Source organism: Anopheles ziemanni, chromosome 3 (assembly GCF_943734765.1).
Source record: "Anopheles ziemanni chromosome 3, idAnoZiCoDA_A2_x.2, whole genome shotgun sequence".
NCBI classification, from domain to species: Eukaryota; Metazoa; Arthropoda; class Insecta; order Diptera; family Culicidae; genus Anopheles; species Anopheles ziemanni.
The window spans coordinates 8,713,374-8,734,761 of NC_080706.1; the positions used below are offsets into that span (position 1 = coordinate 8,713,374).

General features: G+C 47.5%; 2 protein-coding genes across 2 annotated transcripts; one reads left to right on the forward strand and one right to left on the reverse strand.

Annotated features, from left to right (window-relative positions):
• Window positions 1-9,663: 9,663 nt before the first annotated feature.
• LOC131289580 (chorion peroxidase) lies at window positions 9,664-12,237 on the reverse strand. Its single transcript, XM_058318868.1, has 2 exons — window positions 10,583-12,237; window positions 9,664-10,510 (listed from the first exon to the last, which is right to left on the reverse strand). Exons 1-2 carry the CDS (start codon window positions 12,190-12,192, stop codon window positions 9,820-9,822), a joined length of 2,301 nt encoding a protein of 766 aa, XP_058174851.1. The 5' UTR covers window positions 12,193-12,237; the 3' UTR covers window positions 9,664-9,819.
• Window positions 12,238-13,841: 1,604 nt separating this feature from the next.
• On the forward strand, window positions 13,842-16,900 carry LOC131286159 (chorion peroxidase-like). The gene is made up of 3 exons (XM_058315051.1): window positions 13,842-14,290; window positions 14,356-15,441; window positions 16,094-16,900. Exons 1-3 carry the CDS (start codon window positions 13,869-13,871, stop codon window positions 16,776-16,778), a joined length of 2,193 nt encoding a protein of 730 aa, XP_058171034.1. The 5' UTR covers window positions 13,842-13,868; the 3' UTR covers window positions 16,779-16,900.
• The last annotated feature ends 4,488 nt before the right edge of the window (window positions 16,901-21,388 follow it).

Sequence of the window (21,388 nt, forward strand, 5' to 3'; positions counted from 1 at the left end):
TGTGTCTTGTGACCGGAATACGTTATGGTTCCACCACCAACACCGAGACCGAGAGAACAATGCGGTGAGTGCAATAAAATGCATCTTGCGATACAGAATTTATTATGCTTCCATATCGCGTCGATGAGTTTCGCGCGCGTTGGTATTCTCCGTCCGTTTGGGGGACGTATTTACAAATAAAATGAACTGGAGATTGCCAGCTCTCCCTCTCCGCGAAAACGGCCAGCAATTACTGTGTTCGAATTGTTTGTAAATAATATTTTCACCCAAACCGGTCACTTAGTAAGGAACACTGTTGAAGCAAAAAACGGCCGTTGGAAAAGTGTTGAAAAATACTCGCAACCATCACCAACCCACAGGCCCAACCCAGAGAGAAGCCATAGAACCGGCAAACTGGTGAGGAGCATCGGCCATAATGTCGCTTACGTGCATAGGCCGTGCCTTAAAAGAAATCGTTTTCAATTCTTTAAGCAAATTTAACATCTGCGTTCGGAGAGCGTTCGGGCGGCGGCAAACAAGACCATCCTAAAATACGTCGTTTTCTTTACCCCGAGACGCGTTACTTTTTTATCGTTCCAGCAACACGTGAGTATTTGTGTGGTTTTTTTTTTCAAGTCGATGTAAACCCACCACCGTGCGGAGTATCGTGAATGGAGAAGCCGCGGCAGGAAAAAAAAAGTAAATTTCAGTTTTATCAGCCAGGGACCGAAAGGGGGGAAGGAAAGGGGCAGTGGCCACACCCGCATCCGAGGCGGAACTGTGTAAACAAACATTGAGCATTGCAAGAGGAGCATGAAAATGTAAAGCGTTAAACGTGTGCTTGTCCAAATGGATGAAGACAAGAACATGGCGTCGGAAATGTTCAAACTGTTGATACGTTGTCGACGAGACGAGAGATTAAAATATTCGACCAACAAAGCGTCAACGAAAAACAAATTAAAAGACAAAATATTGATATAAGGTTCAACTTCATCCAGTGGAAAACGAAAGCTGATACGGTGGGGAATGCAACGACGGCGCAAAGTTCCACCTCCAAACACGAAAGCGAACAGGAAGTGTACCAAATTATATCTTCGAAAGGAATGCTCATTCGCAAAACAAAAACGGCTTTCGACGGCGAACTGTGAGTGTACCGCCGTTTTACGATGACATCCTTCCGGCCTTTGAATAATGTCATACGAAACAGCGGTTTTCGAGTTCGTGTAATCGATTTCCCAGCCGAAAGTGTCGGTCAGTAGAAGAAACGTTTGCGAACGGGGGGAACAGAAAAAGGGAAAGTGAAACCGAAGATGAATATTACGACACTCTCCAATTTCGTTCGGGGACCACGGATCGGTTTCATAGAAGAAAAAAATCATACCGGGCACAGGCAAAATATGATACGCCACAGCATTGATCGGCGAAAGATGCCGGGGAGACAAAAGTATTTCCTCATTTGGATGCCAGCGCCAAAAATCAATCAGCTCGTGCCTTCGGCTGAACCTTTCGGGGCACGGGAAATCAATTTCTGCCCAGCGCCGTCACATTTCCCTCGGAATGATTGCACACCGGGTAGCCTTTAAGGGAAAGAAATATGTCAACCTCAGGCGAGGAGAAATGAAAATTGAGATGGAAAATCGATATGTCAGACAAACGTGCCTGGGTTGTTTTTGCATCCATCATCTAAAATCTCATGACGAAGCGTCTTTCTAAACCACCTTTTCGAAGTATTTTTATTTTCGAACAAAAAAAAAAGGTTAACTTATCGAGAAAAAGCTCCACTCCGCGGGTGAAGACGCACGGAAAAATACACATCTCCACAATCAACAATTACCGTTCGAGACATTCCGAAACGCGCACACGAAAAAGGGTAAACCGGCTACCGGAATCGGCGGCATCGGATCGCCTTTCCTCGTCCCGTTCCCGGGAGGAGTCCAGTGGTTTTTTTTTTTTATTTTATTTTCCCACTTGAAGACGATGTTGGAACCGTTTGTAGAAAGCTGACATGGCTTTCCGGAGGCAATGGTGCGTAGAAAATTAAACGACAAAAATGGTAGCTTCCATCGAAATGTGTGACTGTGGCGTGCAAAGCCATCTGGGGTGGGCAAGCCGGCGGGGAAAGACATTTCGATATAATGTATTACTAAACGCAGACGATCCATAATTATCGTTGATGAGCCGTTAGTTTGGGAAGTGCAGGAGGAGTCCGTCCGTCCCGCTCGAACAACACAAATACGTCACACGAGAAGACTTCTTCAGTATTTCGTAATACAAGCAACAGCAACAGCAACTAGAGACCGAGGCCAACAAAGCACATGCATATCGCGTGTGGATATCGTTATTTGAACAAACATTACCAAACCTTCCAAACCTATTCTCGCAATGACCGTCTCGGAGAAATTTAAACCTAACGGACTTCCGAACTTTCACTTCCCTTCCCATGCATGGTGTAATGAAAACGGCACCTGCCCTTGCGAGCACTTGTCACAGGGAAGACAACCTCATCACTCATTACGCTCGATGGCAGGCCCTTCGCGGAAAACTTGCCTCATCCAATTCATGGCCCGTTTCATCAACCATCGAATGCATGCTCCATATTATGCTCTTTACCATTTCCCGTCAAGGTTACGCGCCAAAAAGGAAATAAAATAAACGACGATATTCAAACAAACAAAAAATACAGAAACGGTGCTTCGACATACATCTTCTCACGAGATCGGCTCACACCAGCATAAAAAAGATGACGCGAAGAAGAGGATCGTAACGTAAATGAAAGCGATCGCTGCTCGACCGTTACATAAGCGAGCCTCATCAGGTCGCAGAGATCAGAAGACGCACGCATTAATTTTTGTTGGGTTAATGTTGAAACTCGTTGGGGAGCCCGGTTTCTGACTACAGTGTCGTACACATTTTCTTGCTAACATTAACTCATGTGTTCGACTTTTCTTTGACCAAACGTTTGCGGAAGCCCTTTCAAATTTCTTTCCCCTCTTAAATCAAACATTTATTGCTGTAAACGAGACCTGCCAACTATTTCTCAACCAGTTTATGATAAAAACAAAACTTTATTTTGACAGTGACTGTGAGTGATAGCCAACGGCAAGATTCGATTGAGCAAGATGTCAGTGTCAGATACGAAATAGCGATTATCACCTCCAGCTCGAGGCGTCGAAGCGTTGCGCGTTTGTATATTTTTGGTGTCGAAGTTTGTTAATGGCTTTCCATGTTCCTCCCCCTCTTGACGCTGCATTTTTTAGTGATGCATAGTTGAGATAGCAATTTAAAGCGCTTCAAGGGGAACGAGAAGAAAAAGTTGCCTTCAGCAGCAATCAATCTTTATCGCATGACTTCGCATTATGAGGTGCATTCGAGACCGAAGTGAGGAGAAGCGTTCGTACCGGAAATTGTCACAACGGTTTTGTGTTTCTGGTGCAACGAGAAGAGGGGGGGGGGGGGGGGGAGAAAAATGGCAATACTTCGTCTTCACCGATATTTGCCGCCATCGGGACAACGCACGGGTGCACTTTCATCTGTACCTGTTTTCCCCGGCGAAGCCGAACGGAAGTCCTCTCCCCTCGATTCTCTTTACGTGGCGCCAGACCTGCTCCATGCACCATGCTTTGGGTAAGGTGCGTTTGCAACGTTCCCTCCATTGCGATTGCCCCTTTGTGACCGCCAACTGCGGGACGTTGCCGGTAACGGAAATAACTTCCGGTGAGCGACATACCGCGCGTGCAATCCGGTTTGGATTACCGGTGGTTGGTGCTGCATCAGCCCTCAGGGCCATAATTTTCAGGTAGGCGTGAAGATAAAACAGAGCTCGCTGCACATTAGTTATCTATGTAGGGTACACCGTTTTTTTTTACTTATGCGATAAGGCTCTGTTTACTCACAACGAGTAAATATTAAAAAAAAAAGGATCCATCGAGAAATATGTTTTATGCCATTTTATGGTACGCTGAGGAATAATGAACCCTAATAATTAAGCTTGATGCTAACTTAAAAGTGGTGCATCCCCTCCACATATTTCCTCGAGCAAGTCATTTAATCAATTTGAATTAAATCCACTTCAAACAAATTAAAACATAATTTTGATTGATTTTAGGAACAAAAATTAACGAAAAGAGTGCAAACAAAATTATCTCACGATATTTTGAAACTCACTCAATGAGCATGTTTTATGAGGAAGCAAATAGTTGATGGCCAATACATAAACTTTGGCATTCTTGATATTTCTTCAAAAAATGTCTTAAAACTAAATGTTTGTCTATTCCAAGCGCATGATCAAAGGCCACATATTGACTCCAAACAGCTTTCCGATGCGTTGTAACTTACGAAAACAAATATTCAAATTCAGTTCGCCTTGAGGACGAACCGGACTGTCCAATGCCATGGGCTGCCCCACGGAGCCTTGTTTTATATGCGAGACCAACCCTACCATGGCGGTTCAGATGGCTCCAAGCCGCTGGACACCTCATACGTTATCCAACCCCCATAATCCAATTAATGCATTCGCACATGCGCTCGACCAAGGTTCGTGGTGTGTGGTGTGTTGCCTGACAGCTTGTTGCTTGCCTGCTTGCTTGCTGGGGTGTCTGGTCACATTTTTCCCGTATTTGACCACGGACTGCGTGTGTCATTGGGTACTTAAATTAGCCGCCCTCCCCCCAAGCATGAATACACGGCGAACACACGGACACAAAACGCCCCTTAGGGATCGAGAACGAACTGAGAATGACTGTCAACACCGTCGTGATGAAGCAAATTGGACACTCGTCATCTTTTAACTCGATCGGAATCTGCGTGACTCATCTCCGCGTGCGTCTCGTGGCCGATGTTTCTCCTCCAATGGGGAGTATTCTGCAATGCAATGTGGATTCCAACGTGGAGCCCCATGGGGTTTGGCTGAACGGTGAACAGCAGTTCCCCACACACATGTTTCGAAATGATGCCATGGCTGCCATGTTGGGTTGGATTTGGAAGCCCTAAAAACACGGATAAAACCGGCGCGTGGTTTCGTTTGATGATGATTTATCCGGGATGAAGTACGCCGCCCAACTGTCAGTTTCGTTCATGGCCTGCTGCAAATGTAATTACCAAAACGTGTCGTCGTCGTAGTTGAGATTCGCTATCGCGATTCCACAGTTTTGCGCTTTTTTTATATGCGCTCTTTCCTTTTCTCCTCTCGACTACAATAGCCGCTACGTCACACAGCACGCGGTCATCAGCATCCGAAAACTGTTCGTGGGGACCGGTTTATGGCTCCGAGTGTATCGCGGCGCGGGGACCTTCTTTCTCACCGTGCGCTTACTCACTGCTTTTATTTCTTCTTCCCATTCGTTACACGATGCGATTCGTTTCTTTTGCACATAGTTTTCACAATGATTTTCCTTTCATCATCAGCACACACTTTATAGCGGTGTTTACGGCCTCTTCTTTTCACTCGCGCATTTCATTTCGACCATTTTCGCGAGGGCCGGGGCACACACCAAACCGATTCGCACACAAAACGGACCCCGCGGGGACCAAAAAGACCACCACTTGGTTGGGTGTGTGTGTGTGTGTTTCTTTTTTCGCCAGTTTTTGGCAAATCTCTCCGGACCGTCTCCAAGGATAATATATCCAACCCAACGCACCAGGGGCTGATCAATTTCAAGAAATAAGCACTAAAAACATCCAAGAACAAGACGGAGAAGATCACCTCACACGGAGAGCGAAAGACACACACCTTTGCAAAACGCGGATGATCTCCACACGTTCGTACGCGCGTCGGATCGCGAATACTTGGATGGCACCTTTTTCTTTGCAAGAGGCGATTTTTTTGTTGCTTCTTCCTTTTACGATCCCGATCCAGGGTCTCGACTATTTTACCACCATCTGGGAACCGCGGTGCAGCAATATATAGACGTAATAAATAAACCTTCCATTCTTTTCGGAGACCTTCCAAAAAGTTTCCTCGACCCTTCTCGATTCGGCAAGACGAACAATAACAATAAAAAAATCGGTACCGTCTTACAAGAGATGCACGGAACCTTACGCACGCAAGAAACACACACCGTTCCCCTTCTCTGCTGTACTGGCAGAAGGACCCTTCTTACAAAAGGGCCACAGGACAGGTACGCGCGAATCAAACGGTAATACCCTCTCCTCTGCTCTTCAAGCAGATCGCCCTTGTGTGTACCTCGTCCGATCCTTCGTCAGCAAGAATGGTTGCTGCTGCTGCGTCTGCTGCTGCTTCTGCTGGATGACCTCGCTTCTCGGCAGAATGCGCCGTTTATCTCACTCTTTCTCTCCGGTTCCCCCGACGGGTGTGGGTCTTTGTTCCCTTTTGGATGTGTATTTTTTCTTTTTGCAAACCTCACGCACTCCTCTCCCTTCACTCCAGCCACATGACGCCACATACGCACGACGAGGTTCACTGCCGGAAGGCGCTGAACGCGACACACAGCGGCACGCTAGACGGTCGAAAAAATACTGACACTCGCTCGCGTCTCGAACCGCGACTGCAGCAGCGGCGCAGCGCACACGCGGGCATGGACGCCACCATGGTGGTGGTGTGCGTGTGTTAGCCTCGGGAACCACGGCAACTCCGTGACAACCAAACAAGTGGCGGTCGCGTCCATCGAAGCAGCAGCAGCAGCCTGGGGAAACAGCATAGAAAACCTGCGAGAGGATCGCGTCTCGGCCTTCCACGAACACACTGTCGCGGACGGGCACACACGGAGGTTGCTTGGCGACGAACCCACACATTCCACACGGTATTAAATCCACCGCGCGGTCAGCAGAACCCCTCCCGTCACCGCATACCGTTTCCGCGAGCCAACCCCCTTCCACGGGAGGGATCGTTGCAAAAAACAAGACGGAGCGCGAGAGCAATTCCAAGAGCGACTCTCCAGGGTGGAGCCCGTTTTTAAAAAGCCATCCAACACGAACCACCCCTTGGGGAACCGCGAGCGAATTGCGCAGCGCCGTTGGCCGTCTCACCTGCGCCAACCCCTCATTCCACTTTTCACCTGAACGATCTTGATCTCGCGAACATGTGTTGGCAAAGTGGTAGAACCAAAGAGGGTGGATGGAGCAGAGAAACGAATAAAAAAACCGCAATATTTTCTTTACCCTCTTCTTGAAAAGGGACGCCACAAGCGCGACTGCGTTCCTTCCCTTCCACCGAGGGGGGAGCTTTTCCTGTTGCGGCTTTTTTTCCACCCCTGGGGTTCCGTTCCGGTCGACTGCTGCAAGTGTGCGATCATTCCGCGCGACGTCAGCGGACCAGTCAGTCGGCCGTAGTCAGTTAACGAGAAACGGCGAAAAGGTTGTTGTACTCACTACTTCTTCTGCCAACATCTTCTCCGCGAAACGCCTAACTACGCCTTCCGCGATGGGCATACAGCGAAGTTCTGCGTTGGGTTACCTGAAGTGTTTCTCGCGGATTGTGGAGGCGGAATAGATGGGGTGAATGAAAACCACAGAACCGTCCGACCGCCGCACACAGGTCGCTCGGTGCAGCAACCACTAGACCTAGACGGGCTGTGCCTTTAAGGAACCAGCAAGGTGATAATCAGACAGCTAACAAGCTTAATGCCCAGCATTAGGAGCGTTACTATAATCAATTTAGATACGAAGTAGCATCGTTCAAGGTTGCGACTCCCAGTGCCCCCGGAACGCATACATTAACGACCATTTAAATCACGAGAAACACGGCGATGAATGCTTTTTTACTCGTGGAAAAGGGGTTTCGGCGCAAACGGGAAAAAATATCATTGATAAAATCATTCACGCCGAAGCCCTTTTACCCGCCACGGAAACAAATGGCATCTCGTTTATTCCATCTGAAAAGTCTATCCTTGCCCTTGAAAGGAGCACAACAACAAAAACGTAAAAGAAACCTTTCATGCCGGAATCGTGCCGATGCGTGCGCTTTGCCAACGTTGTGCCCAAAACAAAAAACCTGTTTGTTTAAGCTACACGAAAATTAAACCTTCACCGTAGCGAAATAGCAGACGAAAACACCGAACCTACTCTTTGATTATCATTCGAATTCCTTTCGCGCGACCCAAAACAGGTCCAGGCATTGGCCCAAAAACACGAGAAGGCACGTCATCAGGGTTCTATTTAAAAAGGCTCTCGAAAACGAAGGTTAAAGTCGGTCACTTACGAGTAAAAACGGTACAGAATTCACTGATGCGTAGGACGATCGATTGATGAGTTCCGAGGAAACCATCAATTTCCTTTTGCCCCTTTAGACGGTCATCACATAAACTTAACTAAACTATAAAAAGGATTTTACAACAAATGCCATGAAATTCTTATCCTTGCTTTGGCAAAGTGAATCATTCTCTGTGATCCAATCCCGGATTGAGTCCCGGGCTCATTACGCACAACTCTAGTCGAAGACGTTACGGATTCTTACCTGTTTGATATTATAGATGCTGGTATTTGTGGCGATGATGTTTAGAGGGAATTCGTGATGGAATGCCAATAACAATGGAAGAAGCAAATCAAGGATCCTTCTGTCTGATAAAATCAGTATCCACAAACATAATCCGTCGAAATGATCAGGTTGCACCGATCTCGTAAGGCTAATCCTTGCGCAGGTGTGGATCGCATGCTGGTGTAGTTAAGTATGTTTAAAAACAGCCTCGAATCTTTTACTGCGCATCAACAAATACTTAGGATACACTTTATCATCTATTTTTTTTAACTTTTTTCACAACCGCAAATCCGCTTCTTCACTTATCTCTGTCGCAATGCAATAAAACTATGCCATGCAGGCACACACAGCCACAAACTCACACTCCTGCAAATATGCTGGGTGATGTGAAAACACAATTTCTTTCTTTTCTCGGTGCTACGCACAGGTCAGCAAATTGCATTTATTTTCAACTTGTTGTCACTTCCCCCATTGGATCTTCACACTTTCCAGTTGTTTTCTTCTTCAGCAACAGTCGAATACCCTATGCACTGCTTGTTACATTGTTATGGAACGAAAAAAACATTGCCGATCCACTCGTAAACAAAAATCTGCCTACCGTCGTGGCACACCTTTTATGCTGCACTGAATGTATGCTTTGGGAGAAACGCATAAACGGAATTTACCGCTGCACCAACACCACCGAAGTTATGCGAGACTTTCGCTCTCGCTCACTCACTTATGCTTCTGCCTTCGCATGATCGCGATCGTACCGGATCGGTTACCTCATGGAATGCCAACACTCACACATACTCGCAACGCAGTACGAAAGAAGCTACGCCGTTTTGGATGCTCTGGTTGCCACGGGTGATTCGATTTTCGCGAATGTTGTTTCCACTGTTTTTTCGATAATTTGAGCGAATTTCGATTTAGAAATGGTCACAAAGCAAGCCACAAGCATAATATTTATGTTAGAATCTATTTCACCGGAGGAAACAACCGTTTGCACTTATAAATTCTATCAAAAACACGGACCGTACACAAAACGACAACTCTCGTCGATGTCGCTTTTCTCTTTAGTGTTGGCAGTTGGTCTACGGACTCGATCCCTCTTCGGAGCAATTGGGATAGTTCCCAAATCAGGAACTGTTGAAAATTCAGACCCCATGTGAAACCAGTTTCGGATATTGAACTCGGATCGAAATTGAGTACAACGTGTTGATGATTATTTCAAGCGGACTTTCCAGCGAAATAAATAATTGAGACAGTTTCTATTTCTATTTGCTTTTATACGTTATAAAAATGTGTGAAGTTTCACACATATTTATTCAACACTACACGTAGTTTTGGCTACATTTTTACAAACATATTTAAAACAAAAACCAACAATAAATACAGCATTGTACTACATTTTAGTTGTAGTACGATGTTTAACGATCACTCCAGGCAGTTAAATCGAACGGTGGCAATGAGCTGCACGGTACCGGTGGGTTGTGTTCACTCGGCTGTTGAAATACATTTAGTGGAACCGAATATCCTTGCGGACGATCCAGATTGGCGCAGACGACGGAAGCAAAAGATAGATTGGCCAGCTCGGCTAGCTGTTCGCTCGAGAAAAATCCAGGATTGTGCTTCGGACCGTTGGTGTAATAGTAGCGATCGCCAAACTTGAGCCGAGCGAACTGCTCCCCTATGATAGAGGCGAATGTTTCTCCGAACAGGGCATCGGACGCTAGAGGTTCGAGGATTCCGCCGACCCAAAGATCCACGTCGTCCGGCGAATCGTAGACGCTGGCCAGCTTGGCTCCAAAAGGTCCAAACTGCTCGAAACTAGTTACCCGTGACAGGCCAGCCCATTCGCGGTAGTCGTTGTACGGGCGAAGGGCATGATCACGTCCTCGTTGGATGTTTAGAGCGGCTAGATCGGTTCCGAACGGAAGCCGACCGGCGAAGAGCATCCTAGTCAACTCGAACGTTATGGAATCGTCCACCTGCTGCTGTGGTTGGTCCACGATGGAGAAGAGCATATCATCGTAAAACGATGGCTCTAAAAGTCGAGACGGATCAAGGAATACATTATGCAAAGGAACTAGCTCCGAACGCCGATGACGATGTTGAATTCTGTATTGGAAATCGATAAGACAAGTGCGTTAGCTTTCTGTTTAGTCAATACGAATTTTGATAGATACTCACAAAAAGGTGCCATCCACCGTTGAATGTCCAAAGCGATACGCAGCACCCGTAAGCTCGTTGAAAACGATAGGTCTCACGTCGGGGCTATAGAAGTTGGTGTGACCCTGCAGGTCATCGAGGAGCCCATACTGGCGCGCCTTCGAGAGTCCCAGTACGGCTGGGAGGTACTCGTTGTAGAAGATCTTCTGCAGCTCCGCAACAACGATACGGCGCGTCTCCTGGTACAGCGTTTCGTCATCCCAGTGTCTATTCAGTGCTTCCAAACGGGCGGCTACGCGGTTGTGTTCCCGCAGGAACATCGTGTGTACCAAGGTCAGCGAAACAAGCTGGTTTGTGCGGTCATCGCCTGACTTGAAGCAAGCCTTTGCCCATGGCTCGCAAGCAGATCGATCTTCCAAGAACGGAAGAAGTTCCACGCCGGACGGGAAACTGTTCCTGAGTCGCCCCCCAGAAAAGGTACGGACCGAAGCGGCCGTTTCATCGTCCGAGCCGTACACTGTGGAACCGTCGATGAAGTGCGTGACACGGTTCACCTGCTTTCCATAGCCCAACTTGCACTTTCCGTCACGGGCGAGAGCCAAGCGGACAAAGTTAAGACAGCGGATGCCAAACTTAGAGAAGAACGGATCATTCGGGCTGACGTCGATCGGTAGGCAGGCAAAGTGTGCGCTCTCTCCGTGCAACGGACCGGAGTGGTCCGCATTACAGCACTGGATTTCGTCCTTGCCCATCCTTATACTCGCACTGCGGGTAAAATCGTGTGCCATGAACTGACCGAACTGCATCAGCAGTAGGTTAAACCGGTGATCCGGACGGTCGTTATCGGGCAAAACCGCCACCGAGACGGCCCTTGCACTTGCCAAAGGACGCCCGGAGACGGACGAGTGCAGTCTCGGTGCCCAAACGCCATCCTCGTACGCTGGTGGGAGCAACCTCTCAAACGGATAGCCGGCCTTACCCAAACTGCTACGCGATTCCAAGGGATTGTTGCACGAGCCATCTATCGTTCGGTACCGGGCGTGCGGATTGCACGGCTTTGGAGGGACACACCGTTTGACAAGTCGTTTCGGTGCCTCGAATCCAAACTCGACCCTTTCCGCATCCGTCAGATTAAGTGCATCGGCAAACGATCGTGCCACAAATACGTCTTCGTATGCGCCAGCCTCTTGCTCCGCAGTAACGGCCTTACCCACCGACGGGAACGAATGGAATCGGCGAAACAACGAGTCGGCACCGTCCGTACCTGCTACCATGTGCTCCCGGTTTCGGTCAATCTGCTCCAACTTACGGGAGTACACCCGGTGGCCTTCCTCGATGGCATTTTCGTACAGTTCTGTTGGAAATTCGTACGGCAACGAGCGCTTCTTTCGCTGAGACACTTGCAGGGAAGGATTACAGCAGAGACCCTCGAGCCCGTCCGCCGTGAGACACGGCACAAGATGCCGGCGGGCACGTGGTTCGGAGGTACATTGAACTCGCAGAAGGCACTGCTCTGCTGGCGAATCACAAAATGAGCTTAGCGAACTCTCTACCTTTGCCAATCCATGCACGGTTCTGCAAACATTTAATATCACTAAAACTAAACACAAAATCACACTTTTGACCTGCATTGTGCCGGGTCGGTGCGGGACGTGCGTGCGTGGAGATGATCGAGACCCCACAGACAGCTTGAAAAGAAATGATCCCCCGGAAGTAGGAACAAAGTGGTGCGTTTTTTATGGAATTGGCTGTCACTTTTGCAGGAAACGATGAAACGCAGCGTTTTTGGAAGCGCTCGAAACAGAAATAAACGTTTAACTCTTGAATGTCTAACAATTAATAGTACAACAGTATATCTGATTTGGAATAATAAGCGAATAAATCCGTGAACCAAGTACACGATGCAATCAAAATAATTCGCCAAAACCGTTCACTAAAAAGCATTTCTGTATGATCAACGTATACCAATTGATTATTTGTTGAACAATTTATTGTTCAAATGTTGAGCTCTAAGGGTTGAATAAAATTCAATCACCTTCCGTTATCCATTTCCAGGCTTCACTGTGTGGCCGTCAGTCTCTCGGCAACCTCTCATGTGGCCCTGGCAATCTGTTCCCAGATCAGTGACTTTATCGGCCGCCATCCCGTTCCCGTTGTTTCGTTGCCCATCGCCGTGAGCGTTGATGGTGAGCCCAAGGATACGTTTCCGAACGCGTGCCCTAATTGAATAATGTTTCGACTCTCGTCAAACGAGCAACGCACCGAAACACCATTTACACCAGCTTCCTATGGCCCTCCAGCCTTGTTGGTGGTTTTGAAACTGCTCAGCCTTTTGGTGCTGGTGCCAATAATCGATGGCTCGTTGCTGCCGACAGAACAATCGTCCCGTGAAGGAGCGAACGGTAAGTGGATGGCAGATGAAGATCTACAGACACGGTATTTTTGTACACGCTTGGCAGATTCACCAGCTGCTGCTGGAAATAGGGGGGTTCAGTTGGTTAAATCAATCCATAATAGTTCCAGCGTGAATATATCTGCCATATATTGAAACAGTTCTTTTCATTATCGCATGGTGTCAATCATTGGAACGGCACGTGGTTTTTAAGGCATTTGGCACAAGCTGAAGTGACACATCTGTATGAACAAGTTTTTGTGCTTGTGTTGTGTAGTAATCAAGATTTAATTCCATCTGCCGTTTTGGTACTCCAGCTACGTATTATGTATTATTTTTTACGTGGAATTTAACCCCCACACATTCTTGTCAAGTTGAGAAAATGGCTCAAAAATTTGTCACACTGGTTTTTTACATCATGCAAATGGATAGATATTTACTAATACATAAGAACGTGTTTTAGAAGCAGGTGCACTCGAAAAAAAACGCCGTGTAACGAAAATAGAAACAAAGCGTGCGAGAGACAACTTGTATGGGAGTACAAACTCCATCCGCTTGCCCGAGTCAGGGGTAAAAACGTTTTATTACTGGATACAAATGCTAAACAAATTAAATTAATGCAACTTTAAATGAATGTACATGTTGATGAAGCAAGGGAGGCGATGTTTGATCGATACGGTATACAAAATAATGCAATTTATTTTAATTGCCTTTGCAAACAAGAATAGCTTCATTAGTTGATGAAAATTAAAACAAAAAGTTTACATGTAGGAAGAGAAAAATAAACATATGCTTTACCATCGAATAGCGCTACAGGCTTAGTTCTGATGAAATGCACCATCACTGATTAAAATTAATGTAGGTAACTTATTCGCTTCCGCAGCATCCGCGGGCTGTGCAGCTGGGAGTAAGTGCATGCGTTTATTGCTGTGCCCGGAAGTGGACCGGATGGCGATCGTGAGGTATCTTTCACGCCCATCCTACCTTCGGCCGCCCCCGGAGCGTCGCTGGGAAAACTATTACTGGCGCCGATGCACGCTGGAAGAGGCAGACGGTCAGTTTGAAGGTATTTGTTGTCCACCGCGAAAACACACCGAACGAGAACCGTGGGACCCTTTTGCTGAGGCAGATGAAGAGCACTTTCAGAACGATGAAGTTTTACTGCAAGCTGAATTGTTTGGCCAATGGGAGACGGAGAAGTTTCGCGAAAAGGCAAATGGCGTCGATGATGAGGTGAGCTTTCACGGTGGATTCCACGGTCCGGGCGATGTACTTCCGGCAGAGTGGGTCTGGGCCGGGTTGAAAGATGTGCTCAAAAGGCAAGCCCTTCACAGGATGTAAGTTTAGGCACACTCGACGAATTTGAAAGGTCAATGATTAACAATAATTTGTTATATTCTAGAACAAATGGAACGGGAAAAGTTGGCTTCCGGCGACAAAAACGGTGCCTTCTCGGTAAGGCTCGCTGTGAAAAACCACATTCCCGGTATCGGCGATTCGATGGTCGCTGCAACAATATCGCTCCCGGGGGCAGCCTCTGGGGTTCGGCCGGTTATCCGATGGGGCGAGTGCTTCCACCAGCGTACGACGACGGTATTTGGTCTCCCCGGACCGTCTCTGTGACTGGCCGCTATCTTCCGACGGCCCGCAAACTCTCCTCAACGCTGTTTGCCGATCTGCATCAACCGCACGAGCACTACAATGTACTTCTGATGCAGTTCGGTCAGTTCCTGGCACACGATTTCTCGCGCAACTCCCTGATCGGTTCAAGCTCCAAGTGCTGCACGCCCGACGGGTCACGCCGGCATCCCGAAGCCTCACCCGGTTGTATGTCGATCCCGGTCTCGAGCGGGGATGACTTCTACGGGCAGCATGGGGTGCGCTGTATGCACTTTATGCGCTCGGCCGTGGCACCGATGGACGACTGCTCGGCGCCGCACGGAAGGCAACTTTCCGCAGTAAGTCACTTCATTGACGGATCGCCCATCTACGGTGTTACAAACGAGCAGGCCCACGGTTTGCGGGCACACGAGGGTGGCCGGCTAAAGTCGCTGAACCATCGCCGGTACCATAACGAGCTGCCACCGCTCGAAAAAGCCGAGGGCGCCTGTGAAAAGTGGGCCGAGCTGTGTTTCCGGACCGGAGATGGCCGCTCAAACCAACTGATTTCGCTCGTCGCCGTCCATACGCTGATGCTGCGGGAACATAACCGGGTTGCCAGGGGCTTACATCGACTCAACCCACACTGGAGCGATGGGACGCTCTTCCAGGAGGCACGCCGGATTGTCGTTGGTCAGCTGCAGCATATCGTTTACAACGAGTACCTGCCGAAGGTGGTTGGGCAAAGGTACGCCACCTTGTACGGGTTGCATCCGACGCGTGGCGAGTACAGTGACGCTTACAGTGACCGTGTGGACCCATCCGTCACGAGCGAGTTCACCGTCGCGGCGTTCCGGTTTGGCCACTCCACGGTTCCATCGAAGTTTGAGTAAGTATTGTTGATAGTGTTTTTGAGAAAATGGGATCGCAAAGCAAGTAGATTATTTAAATGCCTATTTGACTAATATTACTCGCAAATCATGTTGCTGCAATATAAGACTACTTGATATTATCCAAAAACCTACGTGATACATATGGAAAAACGTAAAAAAATTGTCGGTACTTATAAATTTTAGGAAATCGGGTGTCATATTGATACCATACGATTTATTTGTTTTTGCCAATTTTTATGCCTCTGATGCTAAGGTCCTCTTTAGGATCAAACCAATTTTGAGTTACTTAAAAGTTTTTACATCTTTTTCCAACTGTTTGATAAGTTGTTTGAGAATTTCATTCAAAAACAACGGTACTCTCACGCTCCAACAAACACTGAGCCAATTTGGTACTTTGAGCATCCTTTTTGTTTCCGTTTTGATGACCATTTTGTACTCCATTTTACTCTGACCTTCTTTGAAGTTTAGTTTTCTTTCAAAACAAATATTAAATCTGTTACTGCGCACGTCATTCTGAAGGACGTCAATCAAATTCTTGAACTTGCTCGAAATTTTCCAACATTTTCGCCTGTTTCTAAATGATGGGTTCGTTTCACTTGAACAGTAAATTAATTTCCACTCCCTCTCGTTTCGTTACATCCTTTACAGGCTAAAGGACGGTCCGGTTGACACGTGGCACACGTTCCTCGATCCGACACGTTTCCGCGAGCGAACGTTTTACGACGACCTTTTCCAAACTCTGCAGCGCCAGCCGATGCAGTCCGTCGACGAGCTGTTCTCGAGCAGCGTGACACGCTTCCTGGACGTGAAGGCGGGAAAACCATACGGCGTCGACCTGTCCGCCATCAACATCCAGCGAGGGCGCGATCATGCCATCCGGCCGTACAACGACTACCGCCGGTTGGTCGGAAAGGCGGGTGTGTCCAGTTTCGATGACTTTGGGGAGGAAGTGGGCCGCAAGTTGCGTTCCCTGTACGCACATCCGGACGATGTGGATCTGTACGTTGGCGGTGTGCTGGAGACGCCGATCGAGGGGGCCGTGGTGGGTGAAACGTTTGCCGAACTGATCAGTGAGCAGTTTTCCCGGTTCAGGAAGGGTGATCGGTACTTCTACAGCCACGGACCGGCATCCAACCCCGGCCATTTTACGCTGCCCCAGCTGAAGGCCATCCAGCAGACTACGATGGCCGCACTAATTTGTGCTAATGCGGGAGACGCCCATGAGATGTACGTCGTGCCGGATGCGTTCGCTCTACCGCACGAAGGAAACCGGCCAGTATCCTGTACGTCTCCGGACGTACCCCGGCTGGACCTCGAGTGGTGGAAAGATTAGTTTTACCGTTTTCTAGTTTATTTCGTTTTTATCCTTCACTTTCATGTGTCGTGTTCACTAGAATGCATTCGGAGTGCATTCGCTATATTGTCGAAAATATAGACAGCTTCGTTTCGTTACAAATCGCATCCAAAGGTCGTCTCGTGTAGCGGGCAGGTTATTTATAACTCAACACCCGGATGTTATTTATTAATTCGCCATCGAATCTACTAATCCTACGCCATTTTACAATATTAACAGAATCCACAAATCCAGACGCTCGACTGATCCAGTCCACGCCACCAAACAACAACATTCTTTCCTACTCGAACTTATTTGATCGGCGTATTGGATGTTCATAACCACGTGATCATTAATTTTATGCCAATCTGCTCGCGAGGTCGTAAAATTCCCATTCGTTGAATGCTACGAAGCAGAGATCGGTGGGTGGAAAATTTTATCCATTTTTCCGGCACAAGAGTCGGAATGGCGGCGGCGATGGAGGCGGTGGTGAGCGCATTTGGATGTTTGCTTGCGGTAAACCATTAGTAGCTGGTTTGTGGGAACGTGTGTGTGTGCGCTTTCGTGCGCGTTTATTTGGCCATCGTGGGTTTTGTTTGTGCCGGGAAACGCTGGTTGGAACGGTTGGGAAACGGTGGGACGGTTTTTGGCGGGACCGACCGAGCGTCGCGAAAGCAAACGCCTGGCCCGCTACTCGGGGAGGCCCGACATTCGGGAGACCCATTTTTGGCGCGCCCGCACCCGGGCACGTTTCTCTGGCGGTGCGGAAAATGATTTATTTCTCCTTGCCGCTTGATGCAGATGTTGTTTGCCTGGTGGTGGATTTTTCTTTCTTCGGTGTATTTGCACTCGCGCTGTTCGCTTGATGGGATTTAATTTGGTCGCTCAGATTTTGCCCGTTTAGAGTGGATTTGGGTAAACTTTGTCGCTAGTAGTGTGCGACAATTCCTCTTTGTACTGCTTTGACTGGAAAATTATCGTATTCCCCGAATTCCTGGTAGCAAACAAAAGATGATTGCTTTTAAAAATCCCTCCCCTCAAAAAGGAGACTGGCACCGCGTCATTCCATTGTGCCGAAAGGAGCCAGAAATAGATCCAGCTAGCCAGTACCCATTGCATCGGAGAATGGAATTGCATGCATGCGTTTTGCAACATTCTGGGAATGTCAGGGAGATGTTCCCTCTTCCCACACGGGTTTGGAAAACTTTGCAGATGGAAAATTACCGGCATGCCCAGAGCAACAAGTGGTCAGCTGCGGATGAACCCCAGACATCCGGGGGTTGTTGCGCCTCGTTGGCCATCGGTGTTCATCTTTACCATGTGCACATATCGCGGCACAGCTATGTGGTAATATGTTGTTTGTTTGTTTCGTTTGGATTTAGCTTTCCATTTGCAAATGCATCCTGCAGCTTAACTCAAATGAACTGGATCTTCCATCAACAATAGACATGTTTTCCATAAAATTTAGGCCATAGACATGTTTTCCATGAATCCTTGAATGATTGTTGGCCATTTGACGTATGTTCATTTCATTATTTTCTTACTTTTACCACCCGAAGCACGGAAGTTGATCCCGGAAATGGCGAGAAATGAGCGGAAGTAAGCTGAATTTTCATAGACAATTATTACAAAGCAAATATGGCTTCTCCTGCGCCTTTCTAAGACACAATGGAGTGCTTTAATAAAGCACCAGCATGAAACACCTGGCAAGTAAGGCATGAGTTAAGTAAGTATAAGCCTTCCACTTGGATGCCAGCTTTGCATCAAAATCTCAACTCAACTCGCATTTGCATTAGAAGACTCTATGCCTAGGGCGAAAGGAAGTTGAAGAGCAACAAAGCATGAGGCTTACTTTAGCAACTTTTTTTTTCTCTCCTCTCATTCAACATTTTGTGTGATAATTATTTGCCTCCAGATTTAGCCACGTTGCGTGTTTTTCGTACAGCCAGCCAGCTGGAATGGGTAAGTGATGAAATTCCGCTAATTGATACATCTGGAGGATTGGCAGTGTTTTCCAGTGCGAACCAGTTTCAGCCACTTTTGGAGCGTCTTTGTGGAGAAATAATATTTTTAGACTATCTAGGTGGAGAATCGGTTGTGCCTCCATTCATTTGACACCATGTGGACCGGATTTTTTTTTGTAGAGGATTTCTCGAACGTGCCCGACACAGGACTGAATAACATATTGTGAAACTGTTGTAATTCAATAAAACGGGGTTGGAGTAAACAACTTTCATTATGCTACACATTTTCCTGACCGAACGCATTGCTACATGGTTTTTGCTCCACATATCCTGTTGTATCAAGAAAGGTGAGACCATGGCTACAAATAAAAAGGTGTCTCGAGAGCAAACAACATCGTTAACTTTTGGAAAACTGTGGGAAAACCATTTCATGGTAAAAATATTTTTATTTTTCCAATGCTTGCGCACACCTCAACGATAGTTGCTAATAAGTTCTGCGAAACGGCTGCGACAGTGGGCAGTTTCCATGTGTTGGGAAGCGTTTCACCATTTTTCTCCCATCTCAAAGCTCCTCCTCCTATTTTTTGCACCTCATTTGAGCCTCCTTCTTGTAAACAGGATTGTGTGTACGGTACTTGCGGTCCCAAGGGCGGGAGCTGGCTGGACGCAAAAAGATCAAAGATCTGTTCTTTCAGTATGAACAGGTTTGGTGTTTGTGTAATAATTTTCCCGATAACATGGTAAGTCGCTGCTATTGAACATTTGTCCATTTGCGCCATTCAATTTTGTGGCCAGCTAATCGGATTTCGGACCTCGGTAGAACAATTTTGTAAGGAACAAAAAACACATTAAAATATGACTTACGGTTGTTTCTGTGGAAAGCCATGAATGGAACGGAATACATAAATTAATAAAGTGTACATCGCCATCCGGCTGCAAACCGGAAACAGCAGGCAAGAAGCCCTCGGGTTTGTCGGATGAACGTCCGAAGTGTGAACCACCCAAAGCGTTCGGTTCGCGCATCACCATGGCGTCGGCGGATGAACGCTCCGCCGATGAACACGAATGTCCGATCCGACGTGTTATCTTCCGGCCAAACATCGCATCCAGCAACGGCCGGAGCCAGTCAGTCAGTCAGTCAGTTGCGGACGGGCGTCGGGTTCGGAAGGTCGTTGTTCCGGTCGAACTTTTTTGGGGGTTCCATCCGTTTCGTGTGGTCGAGTGGTTTCCCTCGGTGTCGCCGGTTACTGCTGACCCGCATCGCGTCGGGTCGTGTTCGCGCGTTACTACCATGGTGCTAATTGCCACACTTGGAGCCATTGTCAATGGGTGCTGGTTGACTTAATTGATAGTGGTCGGCCCTCGCAAGGGTGCAAGACCCTTGGTGCCGGGAGGCTGTGCAGGCTTCAGCATCGCTTTCGCTTATTGAATTAGAACGAACGCATCCCTCAGCGGGGAGTCAGTGGCTCACTGGACTGGGCTGGGCTTTCGTTTGGTGGTTTAGTGGTTGTAGAAGGTTACCCGGTTAACCCAGTGTATTCCAGTAACTCCGTCAGTCCCTTGGAGCTTCCCCCAAAAGGTGCGCACGGGTCAGTCGGGCGACACGGTTGGTAACTGGCTGGCAGGGTGGTGGACCGTGTGCAAGAGTGCTTGAAATTACCATCGTGGTGTTAATTTACAGCGTCAATAACTTTTTTTTATGGAAAACATCCACCCATCGTCGTCGCTTCCGTCGACTGCTGGAGCTCCAGTTTTCACAAACCAGCACAGATTCTGTGTACATCTGCGGACGAGTGTATAGAGGTGTGTGAGGTGTGTATATGTGTGTATATCTGTAAGGCCGCTATGTTCCAGTGCGGCAAAACCTCGCCGCGATATGTCCGCGCCAGTGCTGTTCGGGTAGTTGTGGCCACGGTTCGAACTGCTGACCCCCGAACGGGCCGGCGGTGGGGTGTCGCGGGCGGTTGTGGAGGCGGCCAAGGGCAAGCATAGACTTTGTGTCCTCCCAAACGGCGAAAGTAAACACAACTCAGACGTTTGTCCGGTATTTGTTTGGTCCGGTACCGTGTGCGATCATGATCTAATTTAAGGCTACGGCTTTTTTTCCTTCGTTTGCGTCGGACGCGAAACGGTTCGCGAAAAAAAAACGCAAGGCAAACGAAACGGAAAATCTTGCTACGGAAATCCGGAACCGGGTGGAAGCGCCCGTCGAGACGCAGTTTGGATGTGAAGAGTAGCTACAAGTACGTACCGGTGGGGATAAATAAAGGATAAGATCAATTCGAACGAAATGAAGGATATTTTTGATTTAATCTGCTGAATTAATAATTTCACCATAAATCTCAAATGTGGAATGATAAATCATGACTGTACCAGGCTCTTGGCACAAAAAAACATGCTATGAAATGAGAGGAAATATTAAACTGTGCTGGAAGCAGAATAACAAATAAAATGCAAGCAAAGCCTCACCTTGATTATTTACAATATTTTCCAAGATACAACCCAAAACGAAAACGCAAAAGCTTATTTTTAAATTACTGCAATATACGCATTCTGTTATTTACAGACATGCTATGCATTATCAGTATACGTAACAGGGTTATTGGGATTTTATCGAATTTATAAATAAACCCATTTTGGAAGAGG